This window comes from Callorhinus ursinus, unplaced genomic scaffold (genome assembly GCF_003265705.2).
Source record: "Callorhinus ursinus isolate GAN/ISIS: 27379988/994484 unplaced genomic scaffold, GSC_fseal_2.0 scaffold2, whole genome shotgun sequence".
Classification (NCBI taxonomy): domain Eukaryota; kingdom Metazoa; phylum Chordata; class Mammalia; order Carnivora; family Otariidae; genus Callorhinus; species Callorhinus ursinus.
Genome location: NW_027397064.1, coordinates 96461602 through 96487674, shown reverse-complemented (window position 1 = coordinate 96487674; position 26073 = coordinate 96461602). Strand labels below are relative to the sequence as shown.

At 34.9% G+C, this 26073-nt stretch overlaps 1 protein-coding gene across 5 annotated transcripts in view; it reads right to left on the bottom strand.

Moving 5' to 3' along the window:
• The window catches only part of DPP10 (dipeptidyl peptidase like 10), a 691476-nt gene that overhangs the window by 161217 nt on the left and 504186 nt on the right, over positions 1-26073 (bottom strand). For all 5 annotated transcript variants that reach the window (XM_073884902.1, XM_073884889.1, XM_025857215.2 and 2 more), the window contains 2 exons: positions 2225-2277; positions 2043-2124 (listed from right to left, as the gene is read on the bottom strand). In XM_073884902.1, coding sequence (XP_073741003.1) covers positions 2043-2124; positions 2225-2277 — 135 coding nt within the window. The remainder of the gene's footprint in view (positions 1-2042; positions 2125-2224; positions 2278-26073) is intronic.

The window sequence follows — 26073 nt, the reverse complement described above, 5'->3', positions numbered from 1 at the left end:
CTTACCTCTCTCCTGTACAGCCAGGGATTTCTTTTATAGCAAATAAAATTAGAAACTGAGAATTAAGGATGAGAAATGAATTGTCTTTAGTTTATAAACACTACAGGACTCTTTAATTAATTTAATGCAAAACTAATTAAAGTATTGTAATGACTCATCTCTAATAAAATCATATTGCTGAGTTTGCTGATGACTTCAAATATTGACAAAGCCTGTCATACTCACGTGAAATGGACCATTAGCATTTGTGGAGATGCGTCCTTTAATTTATACTGAATTTATGCTTACATGTACACCAAAGATAACCTTGACAAATACAGACTTTATCCCAAAACTTCCCCGAAGGATTTTGGGATACGCCATTACAAAGAACTTAGGCTTCATTCCCTAAACAACTAGTGAAACTAAAACTCCAAGACAAGCTCAATTTCAAGTGACAAAGGTATTTTTTAAAATCTATTTAAAAAATAATAAAAATTAATACCTCTAAAATGCTGTATGCCAGATTTTATCCCAAGTGCTTTATACTTATACATTAAACGTGAGAGTAGCATTGTTGGTGAAGTACTGTTACTGCCACAATCTTAGAGATAAGGAGAGGAAGGCAGACAGAGAGTAATATTCTCAAGGTCCACGGCTAGTAAGAAATGGACCCAGGATTTAAGCACCTGAAAAATGACTCCCATGAGAGAATCTATGATTTTTATAAATTTTCAGTCTTTTTTTATCAACTATATTAAAGAATAAGTAATCAATAACATGTAGGAATCATTAAAGAAAATGCATGCAATTAATACTACTTCCTTGAGGGTGTCAAATTATTATTTTGGCATAGGTGTAGGTTCCTTTAAGGCTTGAAGAATGAGAGTTATTTAAAACAAATGAAAGTTTCAAAGAGTTTCCTAAGGACTCTCCAATGACACAAACATGAAGTTGTCTAGGGTTTCTGGTTTCTGGAAGTTAGGGTGTTTGGAATTTGCCTTTGGCCTAACACACTAGCTCTCTTGTTGACAGCATCAGACTAAAACAGGCAGGACTAGAGCCCCTGCCCATTTCTTGCTGCCCACTCACCACTGTCCATGGAGACACTGATTCATGCTTTCTCTGAATCAAACCTGGTGTGTCTATATCGAGCATAACCTATGCAGCTTCTGCTTCCACTTTTTAGGGATATTGTAACAGAATGGACCCAGAGATAGTCCTATATAGTTAAACTAAGTACACTGTCATAAAATTTCTTTAAATATGCAAAAGATAAAGGCAAATGCTATTTATAATCTATAATCCATTGCAAGAACATTTTAATAAAACAAAATAAAAAATTGGAATGGAAGAAGCAATAATGCATTACTAAGAAATAATATGGTAGTCTGGAAAAACTTGGTATCGATAAAAATATGGTATACACAGGGAACTCTCACACTGTCACTGGCAGGAGTATAAACACTCAAGCAATTTAGAAATCAATTTAACAGCGCATACTGTATTTGAGCTTTCACGTGCTATATAAACAAGAAATACCACTTCTTGAGCAATATCCTCTAAGAAGTCTTTATACTTTCACCATGAGACATGGACAAGAATATGGTGTTGGTCAAACTGCTTTAATACATCAGTAATTCTGATAATTTGAAAATCTAATATGACAAGAAATCTTCCCCTAAGAGACCACTGTCAAGTGTAAACCACTGTCTTAAATTTCCACCCCGAACAATGCTTTAAGAAGAAGTAAACTTGACAACAGTATGGAATGGAAATTCCACAGAACTAGACCTCGGTATTCTTGGATCTCTTCTAGGTTTCATTATGAGCTAGCAATTTGATCACACATTATTCTACAAGCTCTTTTTTCTTCTTTAATTGATAAAATGATAGTGGTATTATTTGATATATTCTTAAATTGGAATACTAGATAGAAGATGTAAAGGTAAATAGAAAACATCAAGTGTAATAGGCTAATGTGACAAGGAAGTGACTTCTGTAAACATTTTCCACAAGAACGTGACTGACAGCACTTGGTGAGGACCAATGCCTGTGCTTACCAGCTGCTGCCCTTGGACACCCCAGGCTGCATACTGCAAGATGGAGTCCTCTACTTCTGGAGGATTTAACTCCCAAACTTCCCTTGAAAAAAGGTAAATATTTTTACATGAACAAGTTGACATTTACACCAACAATTTAGTTGGACAATTGCTCATGAAAACCAGAAAACCAAAGAACTTACCTAGTGTGTATGTTGTAAATCACATATGAAGCAGTATAGGAATAATGAAAAATCTGAAATAAAAAAAAAAGAGTTATGGACCCTAGATTGGAATAAAGCTCCATGTTAATGTGTAGACATATTCTCGATCAAATCCAGGAAATCCAAGAACTGATTTTAGAGAGAAATCAAAATGTGAAATATTACAGTTCGGAGCCTTACTCCAGGAGCTTCATGACTGTTCTGACCGTAAGTTCAATCCATTTATTCAATCCACTCTATTCTTAGTATAATTATGATTATATTGCTGTCTTATTCAAAATTCTAAATGATTCCTCATTGTCTTTAAAACAAAGTTCAAGCTCCTTCATCGATGTTCAAGGATATTGGTACTTTGGGTTCTACATGCCTTTCCAGGTTTACCATCCACTACTTCCCTTTACCTAGTCTGCGCTTCAGTCACATTAGACAAATTCCTCTTTTATATCCTGAACTTTTTCTGTTTCTCCTTTCCCCTCCCCAGGACATCCAAGGGGAAAACTTACATCGGTACTTTCTTTTTTCAGCACACAATTATGAAAGCTTTCATCCCTGTAGTGGATGTACACTGCACAAATATTATAATACTGTCAATTAAAACTTCCTAGAAGTCAAATTGTTATTTCTTCTTGCTGCAATAATAGCTTTAATTACACACGATTGGCCACATAGTTGGTAAGGAAATATTAGTGTTGTCTCTTTTCATGGAAATTGCAATTGTTCCAACATTTATTATAGTATTGTGTTTTATAATGAAGCTTTATTCTCTTATTCCTTTTAACATAACTATTAAATCTAAGATTGCCTTTGCTATAGAGTTGTAGAAGCAAAAATAATTTTTCGTGGTGTCTATTTTGGCATTCAGACTGTATTCCATAAAGTTACATATTTGACTACAAATTTTAAACCTTGATTTTACTACTATAGCTGACAAAAAGATAAGAAATGTGACTACTTCTATAAACATTTTTTTCCCCATCTCAGAAAGTTCTGTTGCCAAAGCAAACTGACAAGTGAGCACTTCATCTTCAAAGGAGACAAATGTGCCAATGACGTTATGGGCAAAAGGAGTCTGTCTATTCACCCTGTCTGTTAATTACCTAACACACTGTAGCTGAATTCTAGACACACATGCATCTTGGGAGAAAGAGTTCCTGTGCATTATTGTTTTAGCCAAAGTAGCCCAAAACAATCAAGACAAACCAGATATAACAACTGAATTCTGCTCTCTTTCTAGAATTCTTGTTATAGAGGTTCCTGGCTCTTCTTAATGTATGAATCCAAAGGAACCCAAATGATGTCCTCCAAATGAGGTACTTCAGAGAGGGGGATATATAAACCCACTTTTCACTTCATAGTTCTTAGCCCAATACAACATTTTCCCCTCAGCTCATGTACTGAGGTGGAAGACCACAGTAAAGAAATTAATCTTGACTTGTGTGCAAACCCAGAGCAGGTGGAAGTAACAAGTTGCAGGATTTCACCTCCTCTACAGGTGTCTTACAAAGCCAGGAGTTTGCCATCTGCAGATAATTAGAACTTAGCCCTTTGTTCCTAGCTTACAGCTTTCCTCTAAATCTGCTCATTTTTGGTGTGTGTGTGTCTGTGCATGTGTGTGCACGCATGTGTGTGCTTATTCGCAGATCTCAAATACTTGTTTTACAACTTCCCATCATTAAAAAAAGCACTCTATGCCCACAGGAGAATATAATCAGTATGGAGTAGGAGGGATCCTGAAAAGGGTTAGAGGTGGAGGTTTCCTTTTGTTTGTTCTATAGTGTTACAGAGATTTCAAAAGGGAGATTTTTCAAAGAGAATTTTATTTAGCTTTACCGAACACCTGTATTAAGGTTCACTGGTCTAAATTCACTATGCTGATCTGCATTTTTCTTTCTCTCCCTCAATCTCTCTCCTCTTTGCCCCCGCTACTTGGATAGCATGTCTATTATTATTATTATCATTTCTTCACTTCCTTTTATCCTAGATTCCTCTTCTACATTGGCTAGGTAGGTCTTATTTCAAGATGAGAGGATAAAATTGGAGTCACAAAGGTTAGGAACAGTCCTTTTCCTGTAATGATTGGCTGCTGAATAATGAGAGCCAAACTGAACATCTGATGAGATCCTTGGGGAGAAAGACATTTCACAGCCAGAAATCATGTATTCATCGCATCTCTGCAAATGATGCTCCCCTGCCTGTTACAGAGTGTGAATGGTTATGATAAAGGTAGTGGGAGTGGGGCAAACTTGAGAAATACCCTGTAAAAACTTGATCAAAGCTTACTCCTGGAAGCTGGCCTTGCGATGTCCTATCATTAAATCTCATGATGCCAAAAGCACTGGGTGGTACAGAAAGCTTCGTAAGACCCGCAAAGCAAGCTCATTCCTATCATTTCTACATTACTTTGGGAACCTCAAGAAGAGGCTGATTACTTAAAGGTTTGCGACTAAGAGTAGAATAATTGGTTCTCATTATTTGCTGTAGCTTTATTCCATAAGTCGTCGTAAACACTGAATTAGCCAATATCGAACCATAGCCTCCTAGAAGAAATACAGGGTTAGGTTCCTGTGAGTGTCTGATTGCAACGTTTTCTTTTTTTTTCAAGATTTTATTTATTTATTTGACAGAGAGACAGAACCAGAGAGCACAAGCGGAGGGGCAGGCAGAGGGAGAGGGAGAAGGAGGCTCCCCACTGAGCTGGGAGCCCGACGCGGCCCAGGACCCCAGGATCATGACCCAAGCTGAAGGCAGATGCTTAACCAACTGAGTCTCCCAGGCGCCCCATGGTTGCAAAGTTTTCATCAATACATAAGTATTGATCAGTACATAACCTTGTTTCATGTGTATTTCTTTGTAAAGACACTGTATCTAATATTTAATATTGTTGATTTCCTAACACTGAACTCATGGCCAGCAGCATTATAACTCAAGGCTGAATGAAGTTTATCTGACACGTGTGCTTTCCCCGTAGAGCACATCACAACCTCTTGAGCCCAGCAGCACACTAGATAGCATTTCAGCACTCTGCTTGGGGGGGGGGCATTTTAAACAGCAAACCCAGCAGCAAAAAGCACAGACATGAGAAAAACAGAGCATTAAAAAGACCATGAAAAGGATGCTAATTTACAGTATGATAGCTGAAATAAGGAGGCAGAGTGTCATCTCATTTGATCTCGGCTGGGAAAGTGTGTATCTAAGATCAGGCAACTCAAATGTTCTGCAGCTCTGCACTGTCTGGGAATGCCTAAGAAAGCACAGCGAGGATTGATTTTGAGGTTACAAATAAATTTCAGAAAGCAGGTGAATTTGGAAATCTGGAATCCAGAAATAACGAAGATCAACTATACTGGTAATTTAGACATAGCATGATATATTACTGGAGGAAAGAAAAAAGAAGGCATATTTAAGGCCTGCCAGAACTTGGACACAAGAAAAATACAGAAGTGTTCTGGAATGGTTGCATTCATGTTCTATAAATGAAAACTAGCTACTGCCATTCATTCATCAAATATCTGTTCAGCAACTTCTTTGACACAAGCCCTGCACTAAACACTATTAAAAAAAAAAAAGATTGCGGGGCGCTTGGGTGGCTCAGTCCTTAAGCGTCTGCCTTCGGCTCAGGTCATGATCCCAGGGTCCTGGGATCGAGCCTCACATCGGGCTCCCTGCTCTGCAGGAAGCCTGCTTCTCCCTCTCCCACTCCCCCTGCTTGTGTTCCTGCTCTTGCTATCTCTCTGTCAAATAAATAAATGAAATCTTAAAAATTAAAAAAAGATTGTGATAATAAAGATTATTTAAAAATAGGATATAATACAAAAGAATATCAGTTGATCATTTTTATTTATTAGTATATTTTATCTGTCAGTTTGTAAACACTTATTGAATACTAATTATGTGCAAGCTTATAAGTTAAGTACCTTGCCAAATGCAAAAGCCATAATAAATGTAATTCCTGTCCCCAAGGAGCTCTTGATCCAGTCAGGGTGACAAGGTTAAGAAGCATTACATTACTTTAGAGCATTCTGTTGCAGGTCATGGTTAAATTAGGATTTGCAGATTATAAATCTAGAGGCTTTTCCAAGATGCCATTATTCTTTTTGGTTTCAAGATTGTAACTATTAACAGTAACAGTTTTCGAATTGAGCATATACTATATACCGGACTCTTCTGAGTGCTTTAAATATATTATTTAACATCTAAATGCACCTTAGAAAATGGATACTATCATTCATAATTCACATAATAGGCTCTGGAAGCACTGAAAGTTTAAGTACCAGACAGAATGATAATTTGAGCTCACGTCTGTCTGATTATTGTGACCAAATCTTTTTGCACATTCTCTTTCAGGGAGCTGGGATAGGAAGCACTGCTCCAGCTTTGCAAAAGATTCATTTCTGAAAGACCTATTAAGCCATCATCCAAAGATTTATTGACAGGAGTAGGCATGAATTAATTGTGGTTACCACAGTGAAGACAGATTTCATTTTGGAAAGATGATCTAATAGATCAGATTAAAAATGTAAATCCCCTTCTCCTTTAGCTGTTTTTCAAATTTTTTTTTTCCTGGAATATCAGTTATTACCTAACACTCTAGGGAGATTCATGTCAAGGAGAGTTACACTTAAAAGAAAAAAGAACAGGGCACTCTAGTAATTTACGATTAAACCAGAGGTTTATATCTCAGGGTGCCAAAGCTTTTTCCGCACTGCAGTTTAACTGCTGAATTGGTATAAATAGCATGTGTTTTCATGGCCTGGAGAATATTTAAAATAGGATTATGGATTTGCCACTGACTCAAACAGTTAGGAAAACTAAAACGTGAGGAAGCAAGTCTCTGTAAACAGCATTTATGAAAGAAAGCCAGTGAGAGAAAAGACAATATAGGCAAAAGGGCACTTGTTTCTCTTGGAAGTAAGTGGTATGATGATGCCACGCTTGTTCTAGGATAACGGAATACCTTTTAAAATGAGTAAGTAGTGGGGAGGGGGGTGGGGGGATGGGTTAGCCTGGTGATGGGTATTAAAGAGGGCACGTGCTATGTGGAGCACTGGGTTTTATGCACAAACAATGAATCATGGAACACTACATCAAAAACTAATGATGTAATGTATGGTGATTAACATAACAATAAAAAATTTAAAAAAATAAAATGAGTAAGTAGTGACTCTAGTGCTGGAAAAAAATTATCTATATTACACGGTGAAGAACTAGACTATTAGGATACTCTAATGTAGTAAATACACTTCATAAACTTACAAGCTGCAGTGCTACAGAAACATTTATAAAACTTTGTATGGAGAAAGCTTTGTGAATACCGAACAAGAATTGGTTGAAAGGGAAAATAAATATAGGAGGAAATTAAAGGTATATTAATATTTACTGACCAGCATCTTAATTTACTTTCATTTGTTTTCTCATCCAATGTTCATCATCAACTTTTAGATATTATTCATCCAGGATATAGAGTTAGTAAAACCAAGATTGGAATCTAAATCTTACAGATTCCAAACACATGAGGACTATTTTAATGTGATACCACAAAAAAGAATTATGCAGGATTCTTTAATTGTATCACCATTATGGTAAGTCATAGACAGAGTAAAATACTCAAGACAGTGAAATGAAATATAGATGTTGGTGAAGAAGATAAAAGTTTAGGTGTTGCTCGAATTCAGCTCTATTTATGCCAAAACCTATATAAAAAAACAAATAAAAATAAACTTGCTAATAGAAAAAAAGAAAGACTATTTGCCACAAAACCAATTTAGTCAGTCTGTTCACCTGTAGGCATCATGATGCCATCACCACACAAGATACATAGTAAAGTAATATTTATATTTTTCCTTGCCTTAATGGGGTCTAGTTGTGTTCCAATCTGGAAAAATAGGATATTATTTCGGCTATTTTAGCATTCATCATGTACGCACTCTGAATTGAAGAGTACAGTCACCCTGAATTGAAATATGATACTTTTAGCATAGTATGTAAGTAGAAATCTAATGGGAGACTGTATTAGGTAAACATGTTTCCATTTAATACATTTATTTTACTTAAGAAAATGGATGGCTGATGATTTGAGTTTAAAAAGCAAACAGCACACCAAAAATTACCTGAGCATCATTTCTCAATTTCAGGTAGGACTGCTGTGCCCAGAATATAATCTAACTGGGCTAAATATTATCAATAGCCACCACAAGGAGAATATACTTTATTATACAATAGGAGATCTTTGAGTGAGCAGAATAAATCTTTCTCTGATATATTCTGTTATATAAATTAACTGCTCATCATAAATAAACCCCCTTCAAGTTGATCTTAGAATTCAGTTCATGAGATGTCTATAATGCAAATTTCATCTCAATGATACTCCATAACCCACGTTCCTCAATTATTTGACATGGAACTTTCCCCATAATATACCTCTGATTAAAGTACCAACCTCATTGACAGTGCCACTCTTTGTATTAAAATATTTTCATGTACCAGACCTTTCCACATTAATTAATGCAAATGAGCTATTTTCACACCAGTTGGCATTAAACTATTTCAAATGTACCATCACTGAAAATATCTGGTTTGATAACCTGAATAGCATTTAAAGGTCAATTACTAACAGTGGTGAAATAATTTGTACTGAAATAAATTTATACATCATCTAACCAAGTATAAACTAGTTTTCTCTCTGGCTTGTCAATGCAGAAATAAATATATTGCAAGAGGACAGAGTGAGAGACAAACTCAACCTTGTTTCCAAGTAGTGCTAGAACTGGAAAGGCAAGAATGAAAATCAATCTTTCCATATACAGGTATTTTACAGGTGAGCCAAGTATGTAACTTAGAAAAGTGGTCAATTCATTCACCAGCAACTTTGGTGAAAAAGTCATTTCTTCATTTCAGTGGTATCAATTCTTATGTTTTCTTGAGCAACTTATTTAAAATATTTAATCTGCTCATCAGAAAAATACAGAAAGCAGGACATACCCAACTGTTTTTTTACAAAAATGAGAAGAAAAATTGTATGGAAATTATGTAGTTATTACATGCAGTTATACCAAGAGAATAAAGCAAGAAAAACTCAAACCTATCTCAATTGGCAACATGTTACTTTTTTTTAAGATTTTATTTATTTATTTGACAGAGAGATAGCGAGGGCAGGAACACAAGCTGGGGGAGTGGGAGAGGGAGAAGCAGGCCTCCCACCAAGGAGAGAGCCCAATGCGGGACTCAATCCCTGGACCCTGGGATCATGACCTGAGCCGAAGGCTTATGCCTAATGACTGAGCCACCCAGGCACCCAGCATGTTACTTTCTTGAATAAAAGTTTTACTAACAGAGGGTCCAACACGGCATAAGAAGACCCTTAATTCACCCCCTCCCACAGACACCCCAAATCTACACATACATATAGAGCAATTTCTCCAAAGAACTGCTGGTTGACTGAACAGTTTCTGCAGAACAAATGCTAGAAAGACCACATAGACAAGGGAAGAGAGACAGAGACACAGTAATGACAGGAAACCCACCCTCTGATGTGATACCTGCAGTAGGGAGAGATAAGACTAAAGGGTCTGTGAATGGATTCTCCCCTGCCCTGGGGCACAGCAAAAAACAAGCAAACAGACAAACAAACAACAAAACAAATCAAAAACCCCAGTAGTTGAAAGAGCAACTAGAGTTTACATGGAAAAAAAAAATCTATTTACTAGCCTTAGAGCATTTTACACAGAGGTAGGAAATTGCTGGAAATCATTCTAGACTCAGAGGTGCTGGCAAGCACCATTTTTTATGTTCCTTCTCAACCTTGCTAGCACAGGTAGGAGTAGGGTCCAGGCACTCTATCTGGCCTGCCAGGGCTGCTCCAGTGCACCTTGGGTTCCTGGCACACACCAGCTCCAGCAATCTCAGCAAAGCAGCCCAGTGCTACACATCTTGGGATCACCCCCAGCCTGTGCCTGTTTCAGCCCCAGTTGGCTTGACAAAGCCACCAGGCATACACAGTTCATAAAAAAAGAATACACTGACACAAGGCCACTCCTTCAAGACTGGCAGAGATAGCTATACCACTTAATTCAGATTAATGAATGTTTTTATGTGTTTGTTTAACATGGAAAATCAAACAAAATGAGGAGATAGAGGATTAGGTCCCAAATAAAAGAATAAGACAAAAACCCAGGGGAGGAAAAAAACAAGAAACAAAAAACAAAATAAACACTAATAAAACAGATACTAGTAATTTACCTGATAAAGACTTCAAAGTAATAGTCATAACACTGCTCAACAAAAGTGGTAGAAAAATGGAAGAGCACAGTGAGGATGGACTTCAACAAAGAGAAAATATAAGAAAGACCCAACCAGAGATACAGAATATACTAACTGAAATGGAAAAGACACTAGAGGGAAGCAACAAAAGGTTAGATGATACAGAAGAATGGATCAATGGTCTGAGAGACAGAATAGCTGAAATCACACAAACAGAACAGGAAAAAAAAAGAAAAAAGGAAGAAAAGAAAAAAAAAGAAAGCAAGGAAGGAGGGATCTCAGGGACAACATCAAAAGGACATTATAGGGAACCCAGAAAGAGAAGAGAGAAAGGGGCAGTAAACTTATTTCAAGTAATAATGACTGAAAAGTTCCCTAACCTAGAGAAACAGACATCCAGGTCTAAGAAGGATAGAGAGTGTCAAACAAATGAACCCAAAGAGATACACACCAAGATATAACATAACTAAAATGGCAAAAGCTAAAGTTAAACAGAGAATCTAAAGGCAGCAAGAGTAAAACAAATTATCACATACAGGGGAAACACTGTAAGATTATAAGCTGATTTTCCAGCAGAACTTTGCAGGCGAGAAGGGAGTGAAAGGATATACTTAAAGTGCTAAGAGGAGAAACAAACAAACTTACAACCAGAAATACTCTTCCTGGCAAGGTTATCATTCAGAGTTGAGAGAAAACGGTTTTCCAGGAAAGAAAAAATTAGAGTTTATCACTACTAAACAGGCCTTACAAGATATGTTAAAAGGTCTTGTTTAATTGAAAACAAAAACCATAACCAGAAATAGGAAAATATACGAAAGAAAAAAATATCACTGGTAAACGTAAATATATAATGAAGGCTGTGGATTAGCCACTTAAAAAAGCTAGTATTTAGGTTAAAAGACAAAAATAGTGAAATCGTCTATAACTACAATTAATAGTTAAGGGATTCACAAAACAAAAAGATGTAAAATATAATGTTATTAAAAAACAGGGTGGGGAAGTAAAAATGCAGCGCTGTTAGAATGTATTTGATCAGTTTAAAATAGTCTACTATATAGATAAGTCAATATGTATGAACCTCATAGTAACCACAAACTAAAAACCTACAAGAGACTTACAAAAAATAAAGAGAAAGAAACCCAAACATAATGCAAAAGAAAGCTATCAAATCATAAAGTAAGTCCAAGAAAGGTACAGAGAACTACAAAAACAAACAACAATTTGTTAAACAAATTAACAAGATAGCTATAAGTACATACTTACCAATAATTACTTTAAATGTAAATGGCTAAATGCTCCAATCAAAAGATATAGAGTGACTGAATAAATAAAAACAAACAAACAAACAAATGAAAACAACAACCAAATAAGACTCAGTCATTGTAGGAAACAGTAGAGAGGTTTCCCAAAAAATTAAAAGTAGAATTACCATATGATCCAGTAATTCTCCTACTGGGTATTTACCCCCTGAAAAAAAAGAAATACTAATTTGAAGAGATATATGCACCCCTATTTTATGGCAGCGTTATTTATAGTAGCCAAGATGTAGAAGCAAACCAACTGTCCATCCATAGATGAATGGATAAAGAAGATGTAGTATCTATACACAATGGAATATTACTGGGTCATAAAAAGAATGAGATCTTGCCTTTGGCAACAACATAAATAGACCTACAGTATATAATGCTAAGTGAAACAGGTCAGACAAAGAAAGATAAATCCATTGATTTTATTCTTATGTGGAATTAAGAAACCAAACAGAGAAAAGAAAAAAAGAGAGAGAGAGACAAAAAACACTCTTAAAGACAAAGAACGAATTAATGACCACCGGAGGGGATTAACAACACTTATCGTGATGAGCAGTGAGTAATGTGTAGAATTGGTGAATCATTATAATATACACCTGAAACTAATATAACACTGTATGCTAATTATACCTCAAAACAAACAAACAAAAAACAAGACCCAGTTAAATACTGCAATCAAGACATATTTCAAACCAAAAGGCATACACAGACTGAAAGTGAAGGGATGGGAAAATATATTCTATGAAAATGAAAAGAAAAAGAGTTGGATCCTATTGGCTAGTATTTTGAGGGGAATTTGTGCATCCATGTTCATCAAGGATATTGGTCTGTAATTCTCCCTTTTGATGGGGTCTTTGTCTGGTTTGGGGAATCAAGGTAATGGTGGCTTCATAAAATGAGTTGGAAGTTTTCCTTCCATTTCTATTTTCTGGAAGAGTTTCAGAAGGATAGATATTAATTCTTCTTTAAATGTTTGGTAGAATTCCCCTGGGAAGCCATCTGGCCCTGGGCTTTTGTTTGTGGGGAGATTTTTGATGACTGCTTCAATTTCTTTAGTGATTATAGGTCTGTTCAGATTTTCTATTTCTTCCTGGTTCAGTTTTGGTAGTTGATACATCTCGAGGAATGCACCCATTTCTTCCAGGTTATCTACTTTGCTGGCATACAGTTGCTCATAATATGTTCTTATAATTGTTTATATTTCCTTGGTGTTGGTTGTGATCTCTCCTCTTTCATTCATGGTTTTGTTGATTTGGGTCATTTCTCTTTTCTTTTTGATCAGTCTGGCCAGGGGTTTATCAATCTTGTTAATTCTTTCAAAGAACCAACTCCTAGTTTCGTTGATCTGTTCTACTGTTCTTTTGGTTTCTATTTCATTGATTTCTGCTCTGATCTTTATTTTTTCTCTTCCCCTGTTGGATTTAGACTTTATTTGTGGTTCTTTCTCCAGCTTCTTTAGGGGTAGGGTTAGGTTGTATATTTGAGACCTTCCTTGTTTCTTGAGAAAGGCTTGTAATGGTATATACGTTCCTCTTAGGACTGTCTTTACTGTATCCCAAAGATTTTGAACAATTGTGTTTCACTTTCATTTTTTTCCACGAATTTTTTTAATTCTTCTTTAATTTCCTGGTTGACCCATTCATTCTTTAGTAGGAAGCTCTTTAGCCTCCATGTATGTGAGTTCTTTCCAAATTTCCTCTTGTGACTGAGTTCTAATTTCAAAGCACTGTGGTCTGAAAATATGAAGGGAATGATCCTAATCTTTTGTACCGGCTGAGACCTGATTTGTGACCTAGGGTGTGATCTATTCTGGAGTACATTAAAAGGATTATTCACCACGACCAGGTGGGATTTATCCCTGGGCTGCAAGGTTGCTTCAACATCCACCAATCAAACAATGTGAAACAATACATTAATAAAAGAAAGAACAAGAACCATATGATCCTCTCAATAGATGCAGAAAAAGCATCTGACAAAGTACAGCATCCTTTCTTGATCAAAACTCTTCAGAGTATAGGGATAGAGGGTACATTCTTCAATATCATAAAAGCCATCTATGAAAAACCTACAGCGAATATCATTCTCAATGGGGAAAAACTGAGAGCTTTCCCCCTAAGGTCAGGAACGTGGCAGGGATGTCCACTATCACCACTGCTATTCAACATAGTATTAGAAGTCCTAGCCACAGCAATCAGACAACAAAAAGAAATAAAAGGCATCCAAATTGGCAAAGAAGAGGTCAAACTCTCACTGTTTGCAGATGATATGATACTTTATGTGGAAAACCCAAAAGACTCCACCCGAAAACTGCTAAAACTCATACGGGAATTTAGTAAAGTGGCAGGATATAAAATCAATGCACAGAAATCAGTGGCAATCTTATACACCAAAAACAAGAGAGACGAAAGAGAAATTAAGGAGTCAATCCCACTTACAATTGCACCCAAAACCATAAGATACCTAGGAATAAGTCTAAACAAAGAGGCAAAGAATCTGTACTCAGAAAACTATAAAATACTCATGAAAGCAGTTGAAGAAGATGCAAAGAAATGGAAAAACGTTCCATGCTCATGCATTGGAAGAACAAATATCGTGAGGATGTCAATGCTACCTAGAGCAATCTACACATTCAATGCAATCCCCATCAAAATACTATCCACTTTTTTCAAAGAAATGGAACCAATAATCCTAAGATTTGTATAGAACCAGAAAAGACCCCGAATAGCCAGAGGAACGTTAAAAAAGAAAAGCAAAGCTGGAGGCATCAGAATTCCAGACTTCCAGCTCTATTACAAAGCTGCCATCATCAAGACAGTATGGTACTGACACAAAAACAGACACATAGATCAATGGAACAGAATTGAGAGCCCAGAAATGGACCCTCAACACTATGGTCAACTAATCTTTGACAAAGCAGGAAAGAATGTCCAATGGAAAGAAGACAGTCTCTTCAACAAATGGTGTTGGGAAAACTGGACAGCCACATGCAGAAGAATGAAACTGGACTATTTCCTTACACCACACACAAAAATAGACTCCAAATGGTTGAAAGACCTAAATCTGAGACAGAAGTCCATTAAAATCCTAAAGGAGAACACAGGCAGCAACCTCTTTGACCTCAGCCACAGCAACGTCTTCCTAGAAACATTGCCAAAGGCAAGGGAAGCAAGGGCAAAAATGAACTATGGGACCTCATCAAGATAAGAAGCTTCTGCACAGCAAAAGAAACAGTCAACAAAACCGAAAGACAACCAACAGAATGGGAGAAGATATTTGCAAATGACATATCAGATAAAGGGCTAGTATCCAAAATCTATAAAGAACTTCTAAAACTGAACTCCCAAAGAACAAATGATCCAATCAAGAAATGGGCAGAAGACTTCAACAGACAATTTTCCAAAGAAGACATCCAAATGGCCACAGACACAACAAAAAGTGCTCAACATCACTCAGCATCAGGGAAATCCAAATCAAAACATCAATGAGATATCACCTCACACCAGTCAGAATGGCTAAAATTACCAACTCAGGAAATGAGAGATGTTGGTGGGGATGCAGAGAAAGTGGAACCCTCCTACACTGTTGGTGGGAATGCAAGCTGGTGCAGCCACTCTGGAAAACAGTATGGAGGTTCCTCAAAAAGTTGAAAATAGAGCTACCATATGATCCAGAAATTGCACTACTGGGTATTTACCTCAAAGATACAAATGGAGGGATCCAAAGGGGTAGGTGCACCCCAATGTTTATAGCAACAATGTCCACAATAGCCAAACTGTGGAAAGCGGTAAGATTTCCATTGACAGATGAATGGATAAAGAAGATGTGTTATATATATATATATATATATATATATACGCATACACACACATACAATGGAATATTATGCAGCCATCGAAAGGAATGAAATCTTGCCATTTGCAATGACGTAGATGGAACTGTAGAGTGTTAAGCTGAGCAAAATAAGTCAATCAGAGAAAGACATGTATCATATGACCTCAGTGATATGAGGAATTCTTAATCTCAGGAAACAAACAGGGTTGCCAGAGTGGTTGGGGGTGGGAATATTGGGGCAGCTGGGTGACAGACATTGGGGAGGGTATGTGCTATGGTGAGTGCTGTGAATTGTGCAAGACTGTACCTCTGAAACAAATAATACATTATATGTTTAAAAAGAAGAAGAAGAAGAAGAAGGTAGCAGGAGGGGAAGAATGAAGGGGGGAAATCGGAGGGGGAGATGAACCATGAGGGACGTAGGACTCTGAAAAACAAACTGAGGGTTCTAGAGGGGAGGGGGCTGGGGGGATGGGTTAGCCTGGTGATGGGTATTAAGGAGGGCATGTTCTGCATGGAGCACTGGGCATTATATGCAAATAATGAATCATGGCACACTACATCAAAAACTAATGATGTAATGTATGGTGATTGACATAGCATAATAAAAAAAAAGAAAAAGAGTTGGATTAGTAGTACTCATACTGGGCAAAATAAACTTTAAAATAAACACTGTTAAAAAAATAAAGAAAATAAAATAAACAGAGTTGCAAAGACAAAGAAGCATATTACATAATGATAATGTCCTCTACGAAAAGGACATACCATTCATTAATATTTATGCATCCAACATAGAAGCACCTAAATATATAAAGCTAATATTAACAGACATAAAGAAATTGGCAATAATACAATAATAGTAAAGGACTTTAATATCCCACTTACTTCAATAGATAGATCATTAAGACAGAAAATCAATATGGAAACATTGGTCTTAAAACCGAGTAAACCAGGTGGACTTAATACATACATATATATACATATATGTATACACACACACAGGTTAATATTTTATCCAACTACTGAATACATATTCTTTTTTTTTAAGATTTTATTTATTTATTTGAGAGAGAGAGAGAATGAGAGATAGCATGAGAGGGAAGAGGGTCAGAGGGAGAAGCAGACTCCCTGCTGAGCAGGGAGCCTGATGTGGGACTCAATCCTGGGACTCCAGGATCATGACCTGAGCCAAAGGCAGTCGCTAAACCAACTGAGCAACCCAGGCGCCCCTGAATACATATTCTTTTCAAATGCACCTGGAACATTCTTCAGGATAGATCACTGGTTAGGCCATAAAGCAAGTACCTATAAGTTAACAAGTATTAAAGTCATATCAAGCATTTTTTCTAACTAAAATATTATGAAACTAAAAATCAATTACAACAAGAAAACTGGATAAAACACAAATACATGGAGAGAAAAGAACATGCTACTAAACAATCAATGGGTCAACAAAGAAAGAGGAAATAAAAAATACCTTAAAAAAATGAAAATGGAAATATGATATTCCAAAATCTATGAGATGCAGCAAATACAGGCCCAAAAAAGAAGTTCATAGGGATACAGGCCTACCTCAAGAAATAAGAAAAATCCCCCCACAATCTAATTTTACACCTAAAGGATCCAGAAAAATACCAAAAAAAAAAAAAAGAAGAAGAAGAAAAGAAACTACAAAAACAAAGTTGGACTTTAGTAGAAGGAAAGAAATGGTCAAAGATCAGAGCAGAAATAAATAAAATAGAGACTAAAATTTCAGTGAAACTAAAAGCTGGTTCTTTGAAAAGATAAAATCAATAAACCTCTAGCCAGATTCATCAAGAAAAAAAGAGAGATCCAAAAATTGAATCCAAAATGAAAGAGAAGTTACAGCTGATACCACAAAAGTACAAAGGATTATAATAGACTACTATGAATAATTATATGCAAACACATTAAAAAACAACTAGAAGACATTGATAAATTACTAGAAGCACACAATCTTTTAAGAATGAACCATGAAATAGAATATCTGAATAGATTGATTATAAGTAATGAAATCAATAATTTAATAGCTCCCCCAAAAAGGACCATATGGCTTCACAGGTGAATTCTACCAAACATTTAAAGTGTTAGTACCTATACTTCTCAAATTGTTCCAAAAAACTGAAGAGCCAAGCAGTACCCTGATACCAAAACCAGACAAAGACATTACAAGAAAGAAAGAAAGAAAGAAAGAAAGAAAGAAAGAAAAAGAAAGAAAGAAAGAAAGAAAGAAAGAAAGAAAGAAAGAAAGAAAGAAAGAAAAAAAGAAAAAGAAAATTAGAAGCCACTGTCCCTGATGAACATAGATGCAAAAGTCTTCAAAAAATATTGGCAAACTGAATACAATACAATAGTATATAACACAATCAAGATTTATTCCAGGGATGCAGGGGGTTTCAACATCAACAAATAACTAATATGATATACTACATTAACAAAAGAAAATGGAAAAATCATATGATCATCTCAACAGACACAGAAAAAGCATTTGACAAAATTTTACAGCCATTTATGATAAAAACTCTCAACACAATGGGTATAGAAGGAACATATGTCACCATAACAAAGGGCATATATGATAAACCCATGGCTGATATCATATTCAACATTAAGAAGCTGAAAGCTTTTTCTTTAAGATTAGGAATAAGAGAACGATGCCCACTCTTGCCACTTTTATTCAGCATAGGACTGGAAGCCCTACCCACAGCAATTAGGCAAAGAAAATAAAAAGGTATCCAAACTGGAAAGAAATAAGTAAAATTGCCACTATTTGTAGATGACATGATACCTAACAGAAAACCCTAAAGACTCCACTAAAAAACTACTAGAATAAATAAATGAATTCAGTAAAGTTGCAAGATATAAAATTAACAAAGAAATTGGTTGCATTTCTTTTTCTTTTTTTTTTTTAAGATCTTATCTATTTATTAGAGAGAGCAGGAACCACTTGGGGTGGGGAGAGGCCAGGGGCATAAATATGCCTCACAATTCAATATTTTTTCTTAAAAAAGTTAAAAAAGGGAAGAGGGCTTGAATACACGTTTTTCCACAGAAGACAAAAAGATGGCCAATAGGCACATGAAAAAATGCTCAACATCACTAATCATCAGGGAAATGCAAATCAAAACCACCAGGAGATATCACCTCACACTTGCCACATTATTATCAAGCAGACAAGGGGCGTCTGTGTGGCTCAGTCAGTTAAGCGCCTGACTCTTGGTTTCAGCTCAGGTCATAGTCTCACGGTCATGGGATTGAGCTGCATGTCAAGTTTTGTGCTCAGTGGAGGTCTGCTTGGGCTTCTCTATCTCCCTCTCCTTCGGCCCCTCCCCCCCACTTATGCTCGCTCTCTGTCTCTTAAATAAAGAAAGAAATCTTTAAAAAAATAAGTGTTGGAAAGGATGTCAAGAAAAGGGAACTCTTGTACACTGTTGATAGGAATGTAAATTGACGTACCTATTATGGAAAATTTCAGCATGGAAGTTCCTCAGAAATTTAAAAATATAACTACCATACAATCTGGTAATTCCACAACTGGGTATTTGAAGAAAATGAAAATACCAATTTGAAGATATATATGCACCCCTTTGATAATTGTGGCCTTATTTACAATATCCAAGATACGGAAGAAACTAAGTGTCCATGGGTGGATGAATGGATAAAGAAGATATAGATAGATAGGTTTTTGTTGGTTGGTTGATTAGCTACCAGAGGGGGTAGGGATGGGGGGCAGGTACAAGAGGTGAATGAGATTAACAGCTATAAACTTCCAGTTATAAAATAAGTAAGTCATGGGGATATAATTTACAGCATAGGGAATACAGTCAATAGTATTATAATAATTTTGTATGGTCACAGATGGTAACTAAACTTATAAGTATAATTTTCAAGAATGTATGATAATTTACGTCTTTATATATTAATAGTTACATGATCAGATTTTTCACATATTATACAAAATCTGAGATTATTTTCATTGTACATTTATGTATATCCTTAGGATATATTCCCAGAGGTAAACTTTCAGGTCAGAAGAAGATACTCACATTTTACATTTTGACTGATATTACCAAGCCAAATTCTAGAAAGACTGAAAACAATTTATATTGCTATGTGCTACACAAGTGTGTGTGTATGCTTGTATGTTTGTTTGATTTTTGTGTTTTTTTGTTTTTTTTTTAAAGATTTTATTTACTTATTTGAGAGAGAGAGAGCACAAGCAGAGGGAGTGGGAGGGGGAGAAGCAGGCTCCCCACTGAGCAGGGAGCCCAGTGTAGGATTGGATCCCAGGAGCCTGGGATCATGACCTGAGCTAAAGACAGACACTCAACTGACTGAGCCACCCAGGTGCCCCTGCATTTGTTTGTTTAATGCCACGATAAAATAATGTTATCCATTGTGCTGATTTGGATTGTTTGAAAGACAAAAACAAACACAAAACATTATTTAGAGTTGTAATTTAAATTATGATTTAGCTTGAATATCTTGTCATAGCTTTTAATATTTTGTGTTTCTTCATTTGTGTCTATCAGAATATTTGCTGAGGTTATTCATGTTTTTTTTTCTTGTTGATCTCTAAAATCTCTTTTCATTGTAAATTATAATTTTGTTTTCATGAATTCAAATATTTTACTCAACTGTTTACCTTTTCACTGTGTGCATGTTCTATAGAAAAATTTAAAATCTTTATGTGATAATTTCTAAAAGTTATTTCCTATTTTAGACCCTAGGAGAACATCAAGAGAAGCTTCCCTAACTCAACGTTACAAATTTTACATGATTATTTTTTATAGTAATTTTAAAATCCATGATCTCTTGTACAAACTTGTCGAATCACTATGTATAACATACTTAGACTAATATAACCATGTGTCAACTATACTTCCATTAAAAAAAATTAAAAATTTAAAAAAAGCATATCTATTCTCTAAATCTTATTTAAATTATAGTTCATTAAAGATTTAAAGTCTTTGAAAAAATCATAAAATATATTAATAATATTTATAAAATTAAAAAAATATCATTCATGTTCTCTTCAATCCACCTAAAATTATTTTTCTTTCTTTAAGGTGTGAAGTATAAATCTAATTTTTTGTTTCTTGGGGTTTTTTTATTCTCCAAATAAGCAGGGAGTTGCCCAACATAATCAGTTTAGTATTCTTTTTCTTTATTATAATATTACCACTACATCCCATATATGCTTGATTTTCATTTTACTTATTTTTTTGCCTTTACTTGACTACAGTCACTACAACACAACTTTAAAATAAATTTTAAAGGGTTATGCTTTGGAAGTATTTCAGAATAACCGCCCTTTTGATAAGAACACAAGCAGGCATTGATAAAGATTAATGCTCTCTTTTATATACTACTTATGATAAATGACCTGAATACTAAGCTGATGAGAAATATATGTATATATATTTTTTCCAAAAGGAAACAGAACTCAAGACATAACTTTACAGAGGAATTATTCTAATGGTTATACTAGTATCTGAAGAAAGTTGTTTTCTCCCATAGCAAAGGTTACATAAAATCCCCCTAACATCTCTATTTGTAAGGTTCCTGATGGCATGAACCCCGAATACATAACAAATTGATTTTCAATCTCACACACTTTATGTATATTCAACTGGACTGGTATGCCAGTCCTGGTTATTACCCCAAACAGAAGTGTCTTCTAGAAGAGGTCAAATCTTCAGCTCTGAAGCTCAACCAAACCAACTAAACACTGAAAATGCCAAAGAGATTGTCCAGAAACCATCAGGTAAAGCAGGAACCAGAGCCTGAGTTTCAAGAGTAGTCTTTTTCTCACCTAGGAAGCTAAATGCCACAATCATGTAATTACTTGCAAAGGGGAGTTAGTATATAAGATTTACACCAAAAATCAGAAGATCAAGGGAAAATTATTTAAAAATTGAAGTATGCGGATCTATTTTCTTCACTTTTGTGTCCATTTCTGCTTGATTCCAAAAGCCCAGTTTACACTTTGACTGATTAATGTTCTATGACTCCAAATTATCCTTTCCCTCCCATTTTTAAAAAAATATATTCTGATGTTCTTCAAATTTTCTGATTCATAAAATTCATTAGAAGCATTTTATAAAATTCTGAATTCTAGGAGATCACCTGAGGTGAGATTTTGAAATCTGTATTTTACGGGGTGCCTCCCTTACTGTCAGGCAGGTTTGGGAAATGTTCTTCTGCTCTATCAAGACTCCCTTTATTTGGAACCAAACTAATTGAACAGAACAATCCGGAGAAAATGGCTTTAGAGACAGTGTTCTTCCCTACTGTGAAATTAATCATCCTTTTCAGTTTAGACTACAATAAGGAAGTTACTCTTGTAAGCAAAAGTAGAAGGCTTTAAAATCTCTTCCCATTGCTATATCCTGGTCAGAGTCCAGAAGTAAACAGGTATTAAATATCTTTCCCGGCCCATACAAAGAGAGAAGCTAGGCTCAGAGTAATAAGCATTACTCTGGTATTACACACTCAGTGGTAAAGTACCTTTTTAAAGTACCATTGAAAAAGATGCCATATTTTCTTTAACTTAGAAGAATTATTCCTAATTGAGGCTTTGAACTTTCTGAAACAGAAATAAGAACCGACGGATGAGAAAACAGTGTCACAGTTCTCACTCGGATTAGAAGAAGGTAGAATGGGGATTCAGGGAAGTAGCAAAAGACACCGAACAACAAGTAGATGACAAAGACTGGACAGAAGAAATACAGCTTTCTCAATAACTTGGTTAAGGCATTTGATGTGCTACTGGGATATAGTCTCAGCAACCCACTACATTTAAACTCCAGTGACTATGTTCTGGATAGGGGAAGGTTTAAGTTCTGTATCTGGAAAACAAGGATGATAATGGGACCTACACCATAAGTTTATTGTGTGTATAAACTGAGACAGTGTTTGTGAAGTACTTGGTATATATTCAGGGTTTAATAAACATTACACGCTGTTATTGTTGTTTCTGTTGTTATTAGGAATATCATGCTTGAAATAATTATGATTTTTTAGAGTTTTTATTATACACTGTCAATTAATTTAGTCATCCTGAACTACCCTGGGTTTTAATTATACAGTTCTGAGATAAGTTAATTTTCCAGGTATTCTTAGAAATGTCTAGACTCCTCAAACTCCTCATTAACAATTGCATTCCAGATTATGATACTTGGAATGGAATGAAGAGATAGAAAAAATTCCTTGCAAAATTCCTCCTTAACCTATATTATTCCTAATTAGACGTGTTATCCATGATATTAACTCATTGACATGTATTTTTAGTAAGAAAGCAATTAAATTAACTTATTCTGAGGTTGAGTAAGAGACAGCCAACTCAACAACAAAGGTGCATTTGTTTGTAATACCACTCTACTAAATACCAGCATACCCAAGGATAAGAAACAAAAATCAATGAAAATGAGGAAAAATAATAAAATCACTGAAAGCAAAAGCATGTTCTTTCCAAAAATCAATTAGATTGATAATCTTAAATCAACACTGACAAAAGGAAAAAGGGAAAACAAAACTAGAAACATTGGAAATAAAAAAGAGAGTATCACCAAACCATACTACCTTATTGGCAATAATTAGTACAGTTCTCTACCTATAAATTTGATAACTTAAATGGCATGGACAAATTTCTTCAAAGACACAAAACTACAAAATCTCCTTAAAATGAAATAGGTTACCTACACAGTACTATATGTATTAAAGAAATTAAATTAATAACTAATAAAAATTTGAAACATGAACATGCAGGTCCAGGTGGCTTCACTGGGGAACTCTATTAAACATTTAATGAAGGAGGAATACCAACTCCACACACACATTATCAGAATACAGGACAGAACAGAATACTTCCTAACTCATTTTATGAGGCCAGCATTATTTAATACCAAAACCAGATGAAGGCATTAAAATAGATATAACTGCCCAATATGCTTCATGAACATAGGCACAAAAAGCCTCCACAAAATTCTAACAAATAAATATCCTCTAAAAGGAGAATATCTAATGACCAAATAGGATTTATTCTAGATGCAAGATTGCTTTCCTATTTCAAAATCAAGTATTATATTTCACATTAACAGCCCCCCAAATCATGTATTAATTGATACAGAAAAATCACTTGACATTCAATACCCATTCATAATTAAAACCTCTGAACAATTATAATTAGAAGCAAACATCTTCAACAGGATGAATAGCATTACCAAAAACATACAGCTAATGTCATTCTTTACGGTGGCATATTAGATGCTCATCCCCTTGGAAACAAGGCAAAGAATCCATTCTCACAATTCTTGTTGAATATTATACTGGAATTCCTAGCCAGTGCAAAAAAATGAAATAACATATATACTTAATAAAAAGAAAAAAAAAACTGTGTCTATTCTCAACTGACATAATTGCCTATGTAGAAAATCCAAAGAAACTAGAATAAGTTTCAGAACTGATAAATGAAACAATGATAATAAATTAACAATGTTAAAGGATAAAATGTCAATGTAGAAAAATGAGCCAAAAAGTAGCAGTAAGTAATTAGGAATTAAATTTGAAAAAGCAGTGCCATTTATAATAGTGTTAAAATTATGAAATGTCTAAATATAAATCTAAAAAGGTATGCAAAATTTATATACTTAAAGCTAAACACTGATGAGACACTGTAGGTATACTGTCATATATGGTATTCATGGATTGGAACATTCTATGTACTTAAGATGTCAAATCTCCCCAAACCAATCCAGATCTAACACAACTCCAAATGAAATTCCAGCAAATTTAAAAATATATTGACAAACTAATTCTAAAATATACATGAGTTGCCAATAAAACAAACCAAAACAAAACTTAGAGAAGCCAGGATAATTTTAAGAGCAAATTTGGAGGATTCACACAATCTGATTTCAAGATTTCTTATAAAGGTACAGTATTCAACACAAGATATTAGAGAAATGATGGATACATATCACAGAGTAAGATAGAATCTAGAAACACACACACACACACACACACACACACATACACACACACATAGTGAATTTCAAACAAAGATTCATGGCAAGTCGATGATGGAGAAAGAATAATCAGACTTTTCAGCAAATGGTGTTAGAATAATTAGATATTTACATACAAAACAACAAACCTTTAACTATATTTTGCACCATACCTTAAAATTAACTAAGAATGAATCCTAGACCTCAGTGTAAAACCTAAAAGTTCCAAAAGGAAACAACTGGAGAAAAATCTTTGTGACTTTAGATTAGGCAAAATTCCTTAGCTAGACAGCCAAGCACCATGCATAAATGAAAACAAAACAAAACGAAACAAAAAACTAAACTAGATTTCACCTAAAATAAGAATGTCTGATTTTCAAAAAAAAAATCATTTATATCAAAATGAAATGGTTAACTACAAACTGAGAGAAAGTATCTGAAATCTTATATGATAAAGGACCTGTATCCAAAATAAAGAACTCATAATTAAATAATAAAACTAACTCTCCTAACCAAAAAAAAAAAAAAGAGAAAGATTTGAACAAACATTAACCCAAAGAAAATATATGGATAGAAACTGATCACATGAAAAAAATTTCAAGATGATTAATCATTAGGAAAATTCAAATACCACTAGACACTTAACTAAAATGGCAAAATAATTATAATACTTATGATACAAAGTCATGATTATATTGAGTAAGGAGAAGTTTCAAACATTTTTAGTTGTGCTACCAAATGGTACTTCAGAAAATAATTCTTTATAAAGATATATATTTACCATAAGATTCAACAAGCCCCATTCTTAAGTATTTCTCAAAATAAAATATAAATCTATGTTTATACAAAAGTCTGGGTCCAGAGGTTTATACTAGCTTTTTGGATAAGCATCAACACCTTAAAACTACCCAAATGTTCCTCAGCTGGAGAAACAGATGAATAAACTGTGGTATATCAATTCAATCAAATATGATTCACCAATAAAAAGAAACAAGCAAAATGCATTGACTTCAAATGCATTATGCAAAGTAAGAGACCAGATTTAAAAGGCTACATTATTTCTATTTATATGATATTTTAGAAAACACAAAACTGTAGAGACAGAAAACAATCCTAAAGTTACCATGAGTTGAGATTAAAAAGAGTTAGCACCAAGTAACATGGGGTAATTTTTTGATGTGTTGGCACTGTTCTACATCTTAACTGTAGTGGTGGTTCCATGACTATATACAGTTATTAAAACTTGTAAACCTGTATGCTAAAAAGGCCAGATTTTCTTGCACTTCAATTATACCTTAATAAGACAAAAACAAACAAAAAAGCCCCACAAAAAACAAAGAGCTATTTGCTATCTGAGATAAAGCCAGATATAGATGAAGAAAGGAATAGAGGGATATTTTCAGAA